Source organism: Clytia hemisphaerica, unplaced genomic scaffold, assembly GCF_902728285.1.
Source record: "Clytia hemisphaerica strain Z4C2 unplaced genomic scaffold, Clytia hemisphaerica genome assembly, whole genome shotgun sequence".
In the NCBI taxonomy this organism is placed as follows: domain Eukaryota; kingdom Metazoa; phylum Cnidaria; class Hydrozoa; order Leptothecata; family Clytiidae; genus Clytia; species Clytia hemisphaerica.
The window spans coordinates 819516-834533 of NW_027103253.1; the positions used below are offsets into that span (position 1 = coordinate 819516).

The 15018-nt window shown below is 34.3% G+C and overlaps 1 protein-coding gene across 1 annotated transcript; it reads left to right on the top strand.

The window, feature by feature from the left end:
* The first annotated feature begins 3910 nt into the window (after window positions 1–3910).
* Window positions 3911–10263, top strand: LOC136798001 (acid-sensing ion channel 5-like). Its single transcript, XM_067054594.1, has 7 exons — window positions 3911–3996; window positions 5633–6484; window positions 6795–6960; window positions 7310–7366; window positions 7944–8112; window positions 8493–8584; window positions 9411–10263. The coding sequence occupies exons 1-7, from the start codon at window positions 3946–3948 to the stop codon at window positions 9566–9568; spliced, it is 1545 nt and encodes a 514-aa protein (XP_066910695.1). The 5' UTR covers window positions 3911–3945; the 3' UTR covers window positions 9569–10263.
* The last annotated feature ends 4755 nt before the right edge of the window (window positions 10264–15018 follow it).

Here is a 15018-nt window from a genome sequence, read left to right on the forward strand (position 1 = left end):
TCATTTCCTCGCTTAATTGTGTCTAATTATGCCGGAAAAAAGCAAGTATGTAAAAATACATATTTTGATTATTTCAGCATACTGTACTCATTATAAAAAAACCGGTCTGGCAATGTATTGTTTTAGCTTAATTGTCAACTTTTTCTTTGCTCACATTACCTTTAAAAAAGTACCCTACGAGGGACTGATTTTTTCTATTCTTGCGTTTTTTGTGGCCCTACCTGTGACTTATGGAGGTGAATAAAGATAACCCGAACAGCGGCACCATACCGCTTTTTACCCAAGTAACCTTCCCCTGGGGAAAAATACCTCGGAAATTAATCCTATATACCATGGATGAATCACAATGCCGCCTTCAGTTTTTAAAACGTTAATGCTGATATAATCAAAGATTTATTATACACTGGATAAGCGACTCATAAAACGATGGAGAGCGAACATTGTATTTTCATTGTTCCAGAAAAAAATTGATGTTCTAGCTTTGTCCGCAAAGGACAACTGTCATGGCGGCTCGAAGATGTCTGATTTTTAAAAATGTTTATCAGTCTTATTTTTAAAAAGTTCTCTAGCTCTTTCTTTTCGTACATTTGCAGAAAAAAAGTTTGAAAATAAGGCTAGCATTCCGAGCTGGATACATTTGTGGAATGTAATGTGAGAAAAACATCATTAGACAAGAAATTCAGACAAAATGCTTATAGTGACACGAAAATTTCAATTGGAAATATCTTTCCAAGACTGTCCCCAGAAGAGCTGAAATTAACATACATAAGACTTGAGTGTCTTGGCTCCACTGTGGTATGAAAATCCTTTGGAGGCACGTGGTGGCAAGGTGGTTTTTTTTTTAGGTTGAAGTTTGAAAATTTCCGGTGTCAACGTTAAATTTCTTATACACAACACGTCTTTTGCATCTTTCTCACAGCTTGAAACGTCATAACGACTTATAATTAGCAATTAAGTGGAAGAATTTGACTCTCACAGGAAAGTTTTAAGTCTCTTTTGGGAATTGGATGAGTGATTTTCAATAAGAAATGCAATAAAAATGCTTCGAAAAATCATTTAATAAGGAAAGGAGAGTGAACAATAATATCATTACTGCGGACATAGCTAGTACACGTGAGAAATCGGCAAAAATCTGTTACTTGTATATCCAGTGTATAATAAATCCTTGATATAATTAACATGAAATTATAGATTTTGTATTACTTTATCTGAAATGAAATCAACGGAAAATTAATAATGATTAAGTTTTGTTTGATTAACTTTGAGGATTAGAGTATTTTATCAACAAGTGTTTGGTATTGCGTGAAATATGGATTCTGAGCAAATATACTAGAAAAACGGTAACGGTCAATTTTTTGAACACTAAGTTTCATAAAAAGAACCACACATTGAAGTAGTTTACTAACTATCCGAACTCAATGATGGGGAGCCCGAAGGACTTAGATGTATCGCCTTAAGCATAGTCATGTAAAAAAACTCTGGTCGAGCAATGTATTGTTTTTAGCTTTTTTGTCAAATTTTCCTTTTGTTATAAATAAAGTTGCGATATTTGCATACTTTTTGATCACGTTACCAAATTCTCCCCTTGGGATTGGTCTAATTTCTAATCACATGATCAAAAAGTTTGCAGAATAAATCGATTTGTGAACTCAAGCTCTAACTGTTAACAAAAGAAAGAAACACAAGCTTTCCAGACCAGGGCTTTTTATATTGACTGTGCCTTAACCCTATTTTTATCAGGGGGGGTGTTTTCCACCAGGCTGGCACTCTTTTGCTAATAGCTCACTGAAAATTTTTTTTAACACTCTGATAGTTCTTGACTTTTAATATAATCCTATTAGCAGCATGTATACCAAATTTTACAATTATACACCGACCAGATCAGGTTTTATCACTTTTTTGTACAGGCATATCATAAAATCCAGCTAAAACCCTGTAAAATCCAAAAATCTTAAATTTAGCATAACTTTTGATCTAGTCATCCAACTGACTTCAAATTTTGACAGGTTTTAGGTATCAACAATAAATTCTAAAAAATATTTAAAAAATTTTCAAAAACTGCTGACGTCATCAAAAATGACGTCATTGTTTTTTGAAAAAATTTACTCATTTTCTACATGGATTTTAAAGGTCAATTTTATTAGTATGTTTAAAACCGGCGAATATGTTAAAGATATTTATTTTGGCTTTTAGAAATTCAAAACAGAATTGAAAAATCTCCATTCGTTCAACTTTAATTGCTATTTTATTGAATATTACTTTTTCAATGGTCAGCGATAAATGTATCAGTTTGTGATGACGTCACCACCTTTATGATAACGTCATCAACCCAAATTTTCTTCTATGAACTCCTTTTATGGTAGAGAACATTTCTGCCAAATTTCAAGTCCATATCTTTTATAGATCAAAAGTTATGCAAGGCTGGTGGAAAACACCCCCCCTTGAGAATACAAAATCAGAAAAAGCCTGATAATAATAGGGTTAAGTGAAGCTAGTTTTTTTTTTGGTTGTGGGTTTTAGTTCTGGTTTTCCATCTCCAAGCGATGGAGTAAAGCATGAATAAAATTTGATGTCTGAAAGTTGAGACACAAAATATTTTTACTTAATGACAACGACATGTTTTGATCTAAGTTCTTTTCCTCAGGACACCCTGCATAAAAGTAGGATTCTAGAGTTATGTTGGATTCGAAGGACTATCCTCTTTTAATATCACAATTACTAGTTAATTATATCGATCACGCTGAAAAATAATTACGATAATGATAAGTATCAATTTTAAAGTGACGTGTTGGCCATTAGAGAAAATCTTAATTGCACGCTGTAATGAGGTTTTATTGCTACTTTTAGAAAGGGTAAAAGCATCATTAAAATGCCTGTTTAAAAGAGTTGATGAGCACGGTGCGGTCATATTTCTTTGTGCTAACTGATTGTTGCAATTAAGTTTTAGCGATAAATAAGCTTTGATATAATAGCACAGCGCGACGAATCTAAAAATAGTAACAAATCTGTACAAATTTATTCGTTTGTACGAGTTGCAATCCCATCCTCCTTTGCGTTAATTGCTCTTACAACAATAAAAGGTTATAACTTTTATGATTTTTCAATCATTTCGAAATGAACTGTGGAATTGGAACTCGTACAAATTTCAAACGCTATTAAAATTCAAATCTTTACTTGGCTATTGAAGTGTTGCGTTGTGGTTGACCTAAGAATAAGGGTTAGGGTAAGGGTCATCGCCTGATGGGGTACAAGTGTATGTAATTCACAAATCTAAGGGGGGGATTTAAGTTTATGGTCGGGTCCTTATATATGTAGTCAGGGGGGATTCTGAGGAACGTTAGATTATTCATTTATGAGTCGTAGATACATACGTTCTTATTTTTTTGAGTATTTTTGTCCATTTTCTTAAGAAATACGGTGTTTTAGAGTCCGCAAAGCCTTAGAATGTTCTTAACCGTTCTTAACATTTTGGCCACCAAAGCCTTATGTCTTATATAGTTTTTTTCTTATAAAAACGTGTTTTGGAGGTATATGTATACAAGTCTGCAATTTAAACTTTGAAGAACCATCCCTCAATCAGAGGCGCCGGTAACGATATTTCCTCAATCAAAGTTTTACGTTATATTTTCATTGATTATTCAATGAAGGTGATGTTATTCTTAATTCATTTATTTCAAGTTAGTTTATGATTTATAGATAGATAGGCAAGATTTACACAATTACATCAGTAAGGAAAATTTAAAAGAAATAAGTTTGATAAATGTTGCAAATGTCAAAAATGCGTTGATCTAGGCTTAACCTTTAACAAACTACATTTACTGTTGGAAATATTGCACACTTTAGCAAACAAAATTTACAAGTGGAAAATTATATGGAATTCTTTAGCTTATCCAAAAGTTTTACTATTCACAAAATCTTTACTTGAAATTGAAAAGAATTGAAGTCATGGCGTACGGTCAAGAACTTCTTTTGGACAGAACGATTTTTAAAATGAAGGTATATGCTTTTCCTAGACGGAGACAGCCATAAAATAGAATGCATCCCTTATCGGGGAAAACTTCGTCGGGGAAAAGTGACGAAATTTTGGACAAATGACGAATATTTTCCCCGACGAAAATTTTCCCCGGCCTTTGGTCTAATTTCTTAGGAAATCGGGTGTTTTAGAGTACACAAAGCCTTAAAATGTTCTTAATTTTTATGTATTCTTATCTTCTTTAAAAAACGTGTATGAGATTAAAAACGAGTGAATTCGCTGCAAGAATTAACCTTTTTGTGACTTGAAAGGTTTATCACACCCCCTTCTCACAGACTCCGTAGGATTTTTTCATTCAGTGGGAATAAAAATAACGGACTGAAACTTGATGAGGGTTTCAATTCTTTTGTTTTCGACAGAAAATCCAGTGGGGATCGGAAAAATAGCATAATATTTTGATTATTTTCAGTGGGAACAAAAATTGGTCGGAGAATTTTCTACCGCGGGGACGATATTTTGGACAATTGGTGGATTGCCTTAGTCTTATCCTCCTTTTGGTCTTGCAACTTGTCAATTTTTTTTGAAATTTTCAATTTCTAAAGAAGGCTTTAAACTAGTGTAGATGTTATGCGAAGTACTAGGTACAATGGATAATGGCATATCATGTCTCTTTAAACTTTATTATTTCCAAAGTATCTTTAACCAACATGCTTTTGTATAGCACGTTATCTGCGTTCGAGCTTAAACCACAAATTCTGTTAAATATTTTTTTTGATGTTATATCCACTTTCGGTTACATAAGTATATAGAAAGCGTAAAGTCTATCTAGTAGTGGTAAATATATTCGACCTCTTATCTTTAAACCCTAAAGCAAGACAAAAACTACCGCTATATCTTTACCAAATAAATGTGTTCTATAACTACGATAGAGTGCCTTTAACTCGAATTTTCCATCGCACTTTTCCAACAACACCGTCACTTTAGCTTTCTGATTTAGGTTCCTTTTCCAGTTTTGATATATCAGTCAAAAAAAATTCTATCAAAATAACATTAATTTACTGAAAAAGGTGGTGTTGCCTGAAAAAGAAATATAATTTTCATTGCCCTCCCAGCGGATTTTATTAAAGCTACTTCCTATTCATAAAAATTGGTAATTGTTTGGATACGAGGCAAGTGATGTTCGTGCAGGGGAGGGTACTAAGGTTACGATCTGACGGGTATGTGTCGCCCGACTTTCGACCCTTGAATCCTTAGTGGGACTAAAAAGGAGAAAAAATAGGAAAATTCTGCGATTTTTTCGACCCTTATTGGGACTAATTTGACCAAATTTTGTTCTTTCAAAGAGCAAAAAGTATTTTTCTGTTTTTCCGACCCTTAGTGGGACTGAAATTTAATTTTTTTCCAACCCTTACAGGGACTTTAAGGTCCCAAAAAGGCACCCTTAAGGGCGGTACATACGCGTATCCTTCACTTGCCTAAGCCCCCCCGGGTGTTCGTGACGGAATTTTAATAAAAGGTCTATTCATTTCTGATGTTCCTGATTCAGAAAATCAAATTATTTCGGGGATTTAATTCTCTTAGGGGTTAGAAAAGATTACGTTATACACTTTCTAGACATTGGAAAGGAAAATCTAATGAGTTACTGTTCTTTTTTCTTAGAAATCAGCGTTCCTGATCGACAACTCCCACAAAATGGAGGGACAAAAAGCAAAGGAGAAATTAAAGACAAAATGGAAAGATTTGTATTCAAGTTGCAGTTTTGATGGTTTTCATTACATCTTTGACGAGCGTGGTTTTCTTCGAATCTTTTGGTTATTGATGGTCCTGGGTGCAACAGCTCTCAGCATTGTGCTTTTCTATGGTGTCATCGAAGAATATTATAACTTTAAATCTCACACAAGTATTGAAGAAGTATTAAGCAATGATAAGGTTGAATTTCCAACTGTAACTATTTGTAATATAAACGCTGTCTCTAAGAGGAAAATTGAAAAAGCAGGGTACAATTCAAGTGTAGAGGAAATTGTCTCATTTTACCAGGACTTACGAGAAGGTCATTTCAACGCCAATAAAAGTAATAAGGTTTTGGAAGAGCTGAAAGCGAACGGGTTAACAAAAATGGGTGATCTTTTGAAACACTTTGAATACACATTTGGTGAGATTATGGAAGATTCCGTTTTAAAAGATATAGCACCAAGACCATGTATGTTTAAGGACCGAGAATGCAATAAGGATGAATTTACAGAAGTCATTTCTGCCCACTATGGTTTGTGTTATCAATTCAACTCCATCTACTTGGAAATGAATCGTCTCTATGCAAACGAAGCTGGAGAAGGAGCCGGTTTGAGATTATATTTGAACATTGACGAAGAAGATCTGTTGGTCAGTAATGTTCCATTTACTGGATTACAAGTTTTCGTTCATCCCTTTGGAGAGCCGTTTGAATCTGCAATTGCCAGAAGAGTCCCCATCAGTCCCGGATCAATGAATTATATACATATTGATTACAGACAGGTAACATATTCTTAATTTTCATCCTTGAGGTTTCCGTTCATGATCTTACGTAAATATGCTTTCAAATGAAGTCATAGTAAGCTCGTGTGCCTTTCTCAATGAATATAATAACAGAGATATTCCTTTGCAATCATTATCATACACGTCCCATTCTGCATGTAGAAAGAAAGAACCATTCTAACATTTATGGTCACATACTTCCTTGGTTAGAATTGTTCTAATAGGATATTGAATTGAGACAAGGGTGTCATTTTCATATCATTCATTCACAACCAGTATATATAATCAATCATTTCCTTTGGCTTTTTAGTGGGAGTTATTAGAATCACCATATGCTTCAGCTTGCGCTTCCAAAAACTACAATCTGGTCAAGAAAATTGTCCCATACTCACAATCGATGTGCTCGGTCGACTGCACCATGTCAAAGATGATGGATAAATGTGGTTGTGTTTCTGAAGAGTTCGCAAACCATTTAGGTAATTCTGATCCATCTGCTCAACTTAGCTCAACTCTCTCAAAAACTCTTAGTCGAGATGTGTTGAAACCAAAATAATAATAATTATTTTGCTTTCCAGGATTTTTAACACCCCTGAAAAGTTTGGTCTACGGTGAAATCAATAGCCTGAAATTTTGTGGATGGGCTTTTACCGCAAATGAGTAAAATTTTGAAAATTTGGATTGAAATAGATTTCAAAAAGTTCAACTCGTTTGGAAATGAAACTCATTTGATTAATTTCCATCCTCACTGAGCCTCATTTCCCTTGTCTTGAGAAAAGGTTTAAAATCTTATACTAAATTTGCAATATTTTTCTCTTTTATTTACAGAGGATAAAAACAAGACTTGCAAATACAATCAAATCCAATGTGTCGAACAAATGCTTGGTAAGCACCTCCAAATGTCTTTGTAGTGTTTAAAAAAATAGGATATAAAAAATCTTTCTTTTTCCCTGAGGCTCATTCCCGACTAAATAGAAAAATATTATCAAAGGCATTTAATACATGTATAATACATGTAAAACGGGCTCTTCCAGAAAAAAACCATTCATGGGGGGTGGAGGATATATTGTCCAGGGGTAAATATTTGTGTCCAGGGGGTCAATTCGATGCTTGTCCAGGGGTGAAACACGTGTCCAGGGGGTGAAAAATCGAAATGTCCAGGGGTAGATCAAAGACAAAATAATATATCCTCCACCCCCCATGAACGAATTTTTTCTGGAAGAGCCCAACTTACTTACTGTATGACCAACAATAGTTGAGAATTTTCGGAGATCTTTTTGCCATTAAAATTTTCTAACATAAAGCGTGTGAAGTAAAAGGAATATTTTAGTCTTAATCGCAGACCTTTATAGATATACTTCCTATAAGGAACTATTTTCGCTAGAGGATAGGCAGAAGTCTAGAAACATTTTGATACAAAGATATTTATAATGAATTTTACTTATGCGTTCTTCCTAATCAGGAAATCTCCAACAAATGCTACATACATGCAGAGTCCAATGTCCCCGGCAATGTTTGGTCACCAAGTATGGAATCTCAACTGGTCAAACAGCTATGGGAAACTCAAAAGTTTACAAAATGCTGAAACAAAAACACAATAAAACCATAGATGAAGGATACGCCTTCATAAAGTAAGTTGATGTTATGATGACTCATCGCTTACCAAACACGATTCTAACCTTCTTACTTTCTGAATCAAAAAGATATGAGCATCCACGTGCTTCAGTTTTTTTTACATCCTCATAAAACTCGGCAAAATACTTCTTCTTAGTATTGTCTAATAAGAACTGATTAAATCAAAAATCAATTTTTAATACAGTTGAAACTCCGTAACTCGAACACCCCGGCTCGGAAACGCACGGAAGACACTAATTTGCTCGAGTAATAGAGTAACGTTTATAACGCAGTGTAAACTGTAAGTGACCATGAGACTTGTTCGAGTTAAGGAGACATTCGAGTTATAGAGGTTCGAGTTATTGATACTTCACTGTATTTGTTTTTTTTCTCGTAGTAAAAATGTATTTGGAATTGATGTCACATTCTCTGATATCGTCTACTTGAAAGAAACCATGTCACCTGCTCAAAACTGGATCTCTGTATTGAGTGAGTATTAAACTATTTATATTTGTAACTTTAATATGGAAAATTGTGCCTGCTTATAATGCAAAGTCTTTTTCTGATCTATTCATTCTTGTATTCGTTTAATTTTTTCACATTTGAGTTAATGATTACATCAGGGTCAAAAATAATGTAGCACCGAAATCAAATCAAACGCTCCTTTTGACAGTCCGCAGCATATCTTCTTAACCCTTTGAGTGCGTTTTTTTTTTGAAAAAGTTGAAATTTTTTTAATTTTTCTTTTGAAACTTAAAACTCTAAACTGCCATAAAAGCTTGTAGCTTATGATTTAGAAGATGGTTTTGGTACCATATTAGAAAGCTATTTGTACACTCTTTCTAAAAACATTCGGTTTATGCCCCTTTAAATCGAGTGGTCAAGAGCTATGACCTAAAGTCTGAGACTCAGTATTTTGGCTTGTTTTGAACGCATATGCGCGTCTCTAATATGGTCTAAGGGTTAATTAAGTTAATATTCATCTGGTGGTTGTTGGTGGAGCAGGGAGTTAGGGAGTCTATACCCTATTCATTTCATACCGAGTTTATGTATGTGTGCTTTTCAGCGACGGAGACGGTAAGGTTCTGATTTGACTAGATCATGACCAACTGAGGACGACGGTAAATCAGTACTTTTACCGTCCTCGATTTTGCGGGTCAGAATTGTGGGTTTTCCCAAATCACTTCAGTCACTTTACCGTCCTCAAAAGTGCAAATACATAAACTCGATTATGCTAGACCTGGGAGGTCTTTAAGAGTCTTTTGTTGTTAACAATATCCACTAGCTTATAATTGTTTGTATTTTTCTTTCTCAGGTACTATTGGAGGAAGTTTAGGACTTGCAATGGGATGTAGTGTTGTCACTTTCATCGAATTTATTGTTTTTGGTATTCAAGCGCTTTATTGGTACTGCAAATACAAATTGAGTGACGATTGTACGTCCCCACAAAAAGCTAATGCCATACAAACTTAAAAATGACACAAATCTTTGATCAAAATTCCTTTTTTAGTGAGTTAAGCACCCCTTTTTCCCAAGCCTCGTGGGACCCCTACCAAAATTTGCCAAAGTATCGTCCCCTGCGCGAAATTAATCTAATGTTTATCCTCGCTAGAATGAAATAATCTGAAAAATAATATGCATTTGGCGACTTTTTTCACAAGAACTGATACTTTTGCCTGGATCTTGGCTGTCATATATATTTTTCATGATTTTTAGAATCGAATCTAGTTCTTAAGAAACTCTTTTTGCTCTGGGCTGAGAAAGAAAATGGATGAATTCTCAAATATTATGCATTATGCATTATGCAATATGCATTATGTTTCATGCATTTTGGACCTGCCGTTTTCTTATTCTTATTTTATACCAGTGGCTCAATTTAGTAATAAATTAAACGCAGTAGGATTCCTTAGACTTTTAGTAACCTTTTTGTTTCCCTGCCGTCCATTTAAAAACTACAATTTATACTGTAATGTTGTAAGTAATGCAATGTGTGTTTTCAATTTAAAAATTGTGGTATTTTATAACAAAATTTTTCTTTTTATGTATTTTAAACGTGTATTTTGTAGATTTATCAATAACATCATATAATTATTTATCAACTAAAGACCTACATGGTCTCATCCGTTTTAGTAGCTAAAGAAATACAGTAACTATATATTTTTTACAGATCATGCAGGGTCATTTTATTTTCCTTTCATTTCTATATGACACTGTGTGTATTCATTTTGACCAGACTGTTGCAATTTTAAAATTTGGAAAGCTGATGGTCGTACTCGTTGCTTTTTTGATCTTCCACAATTGAGCTAATACGTACATCCCTGTCTCAGTGACCTTGTGTGAGATTTATCTCAGGGGTAAGGGGTTATTTAGAAGGTATTCGAAATTAAGGACATGTAGCGTTCGTTTCCTTTGTTTATTATTCTATTTTATGTGAAAAATTCCTCACTGATCATTTTAGGGTCATTTTTACAACCTTCTGTAACCACCTATGCAATAAAGATAATATTAATACTCCACACTGGCATGTGTACACACTTTAAAAGGTCATGGCTCTGTAAGAAAATCTACCCAGGTTGGCACACCTACTTTAATTTTTCATCCAGATTTGGGATGAATATCAGATGAGCTTTTGAGTACGTATTTGGCTAAACCAAAACAATCGCACCAAAATCAAGCATCAACAGCATCAATCATGAACAAAAACATTAGGACCCAGTCGCTTTGGAAATTGCACTCGTTATCATGATGATAATTACGTATACAAATTATACAAAATAGTTTTAAGAATAGACCTGCTGATATTATCAGGTCGAACGATTTCATTGCGAAAAATTCATACCTTGTATTAAAGTAGGATTTTGCTTGTGTGTTTTATGTATTGTGTGCAGTAACCAAAAGGAACTACCTTCGTGATACTTCTTGATAAAGGAAGGTCACGAGAAAAGTTATCATTGATACTTTTGACCACGAATATTTTGAAATTTTCTTAAGATGTACATCAATCTGTATGGAAATAGTTATACAATCTTTTTATTGTGGGATAATTTTAATATATACCGACACGTTCCTGAATGCTTTTAAAGTTTTAGTTTCTCACAGAATTCGAAACTATTCACGGTGAGAGGAATGTGTATTGGGTTGAAGAGCATCTACACTGTTGACTGTCGATTTGAAAGTTTTTGCATCCTTGGACTAGGAAGTCGCTTATACCAGACGTCACCTGCGTTTTTTCTACGCAATTAACGTCTATTCCACTTTGTGACTTTTTCGAATGTTTTGAGCCCAGGTTACGTTTTCGGACTCCAAACAATCGATTTTTTAACGTCACTTTGACCTTTCGAAGCTCTTGCAGTAGCAAAAAAATCGGTTTTGCGTCAAAGTACTTGTAAGGCTTCTATTTTTCAAAAATTCTCAAAATGGAACTCATTAAGAACCCGGTTTTTGATGAGGTGCTCGCTAACTAGGAAGAGGCTAGAGAAAAGTGTTGCGTGTTGCGAGACTGATGAAATGAAGCCAAAGATTAGAGAAGAATCTTTAACTTTTCCCACGCAAAGGAAAGTAATTATATCCTGAAATTTGCGTTGCATTTCGGACGAGGGATTCAATTTAGCGTTTTTTCTATTCTCAAATTTAAAAAAATCTTGTGGTAAATTTTATATATTCATGTTTATAAATTCAATCTTCTATATTGCTATGGTTTGCAAACTACACGACCCGATCAGCACAAGTGTCGGAAATAAGTGGTTTTAAATCCTTTAAAATTCAACTCTAATCAAACAAAGTTTTCATTAACCAGCTGCCACACAACGTTGTTTCAACGTTTATCTAATGTTCATAACGTCCATATTACGTTAGGTGAACGTTGAAACAACGTTGTGTGCCAGCTGGGATACAGACACTAATGGGGATGAGGCTAAAATTGTCACTTTTCTCATATTGTGATCACTTTTCTACAATTAAATCATACATATACCTTATCGGCCCTTTTTATGCCGGCCCTTATTGGTGTTGTTTTTAGGCCCGTGGCGAAATAAGGGCCGGTGCAAAAACTTTTTTGCAATTTTTACCTAGAAGTGGCGTTAATTTTTTCTCAATTTAAAAGATTTTAGGCATGTAAAGAATGAAAACGATCCATTTTTTTACTCTATATCCAAAACTTCACGAAAAGCAATGATTTTCAATGGATTTCAACAGTTTAATACAACAGATGACATTTTAATTTAAATTTCAGTCAATACGGCTTAATGTTTTGAAGCCTGAATAGAGATTTTCACAAGTTTTGGCGTTATTTACGGTCCTAATTGGCGTAAGCCCAAAATCAGGCTGTGGTGGAATAAGGGCCGGCGTAAAAGGGACCGGCGTTAAATTAGAGCTGGCGTAAAAAGGGCCGATAAGGTAGTTGGAGAAACTTTTTTATGACAAGTTAAAATTAATTAGTTAATACTCTTAATATTCAAAAATTCTTCAATAGTGACAATAGTGACACTTTGACTACTACAGGGTGACCCTAATTAAAGTATAGTGTTTCGTCTCGATACTTTAATTAGTGACACTTTGACTACTATAGCAGGATCAGGTAATATTTGATAAGTACTAGTAAACGCAAATTTTGGAGTACAATTGGCGATTCATCATTCCTCCATCATCCTTATCGACCAATTGTGTAATTCGTTTTATTGCATCAGGTTGATGTTTATTGAATAGACATCTTGAATACAAAACAGATGTCAATCTTATCATCAGTACTTATTTCTTTGATCTTTCCGATAATCTTGTGTGAATGAATTACCAGTGACATAAGTGGATTTTATTTTGCCAAATAGATAAGATAGTTGACAGACGGCGAATCGATTGAAGGGATTCAACTGAAATATACACTTCTATTGGTCACTTTAACTTGGTAATTAATGGAGGGGAAAGCAATCAAGTAGAAGACAAACATAGACCATAGTATTCATATAGGTAAGGATTTCTGTATGCAGTAGAACACTCACCGCAAAACTTCGAACACCAATGAATGCAATGTTAGGGGTAGCCTGATATGTGATATCTTCGCATATTCACAACATTTAATTAAAACTTTCATCCTTTTAGGGTACATTAAGATTATATTTTATCCGTATACTTTTGTCTCAGGTAAGTAGAAAATGTCCAAAGTGGGAACAAAACGAGTCCTTTGCACCAGGGTAGATTTCGAAAGAGCGAAAAACTTGATCATTCCGCTCAAAAGTGAAATTTTGAGCGACCCCTTACTTTCTAAGGTTTGATTTCCTTCTTTTCTTTCTGTACTAGGAACAACCTGTATCAAAGTTCCAATCCAGTTTTAAAAGTTTAAGGAGGTTATGAAATTTTATATATTATTTCTGGAAACTAGAAAATCACCATGTGGTATCGAAAATATTTATTTGGTACTTGGTCAAAAAAACTATTGCGAGACACAAGGAACGCCCGGCCCTGTTTCACAGAAATTTCATTAATGGAAATCAAGTCAAATTGAAACGTCTAGCCTTCATTTGTGTCTGGAAATTATTAATGAAAGGGCCTTGTTATTATTTTTTGGTTATTCCTGGATTGTAAAATAATGACAATATGTGGAAACAAATTTATAGCCATATAAGGGAAGGCTATCAGGAATGATTAGTAAAATGGGCAGGGCTAAAACGCCTAATACCTACTACTTAATACTTACTACCTAATACTTAATATTTACTGTATATACCTCAAAATTGTTTGAAAACACCTTTGAAATAATCAACATGTTCAATTCGACTTAATCTGAAAATTTGGTGTTAAAAAAATTGCAACTTTTTGTTTTGTAGCGTTTTGAAGGGGAGTTTCTAAACATCGACCAGAAATGGCGACCACGACCAGCGACCACGACCGGCGACCAGATAAATTTGGGTTATCGAGTTTAACTGCTCTCTCCACCGTAGAGAAAATGCCTAAATCAGGTCCTCAGAATACTAAAAAGTGACTTTTGAAGTAACCAGTCATTTGTTTGACTAGGTGACACTATTTGACAATATTGACAGGGTCATTAAGTTTGATGTCTGTAAGTTTTGTCACACCAAATATTTTAATTATGCTGAACTAGATGTCTTTAGTATGAATAGATAGAACTTATCAGTAGGAAAAAATGGGAATGCCAATTTTAGAGATATGAATCTAATCAATTATTCTATTGTCTATGCTAACAAAATCACTAATTTCGACATAAATAACAATCTGATGATGAAATACAAAGCTTCTCAAACTATTTTCAAAACATTTTGTGCCGCTAATTATTTTGATGCTGATGATACAAAAGGATAGAAATTGACACCATAATCAAGCTCCAAATGCGTTGAAATGGTTGTTTTATGCAAAGGGCACGTGGCTCTAAATAAATGAGACAGGGGTGAGCTTACTTTTCAATATGATATATTCAAATGATAAGGAGAGACACTCTACGTTGGAGAAAGAGAAAAAACTCGATAACCCAAATTTATCTGGTCGCTGGTCGTTGTCGCCATTTCCACTCGATGTTTAGAAACTCCCAAAAAAACTAAGAAAATGACCTTTTGCTTTGTACTTATGTTATGTGAGGCGAAGAAAATATTTACTTTAATGCAAATATTTAGATATTCTTTTAGATAAAACATTGAAAGACTTTAGGTAAATACAAAGCGAAGACTTATGTGGGGCTTATGTGTTAGCATTCAAATTCCACAACACTTAGAATAGAGATTTTGAACATGCGAAGGAGAGTCAGGGCCTGGAAGTTCTGGTCTGTAAAGTATCGAAACGGATTAGGTAGCCAGTATTAAGTATCAAATAGTAAGAATTAAGTAGTATGTATTAGGCGTTTTAGACCTGCCCTTAGTAAAATTCCTCCGGATCAATTCTGAGATTTTATCTCCGATTTGTCTCCGTGCTTTAGTTGA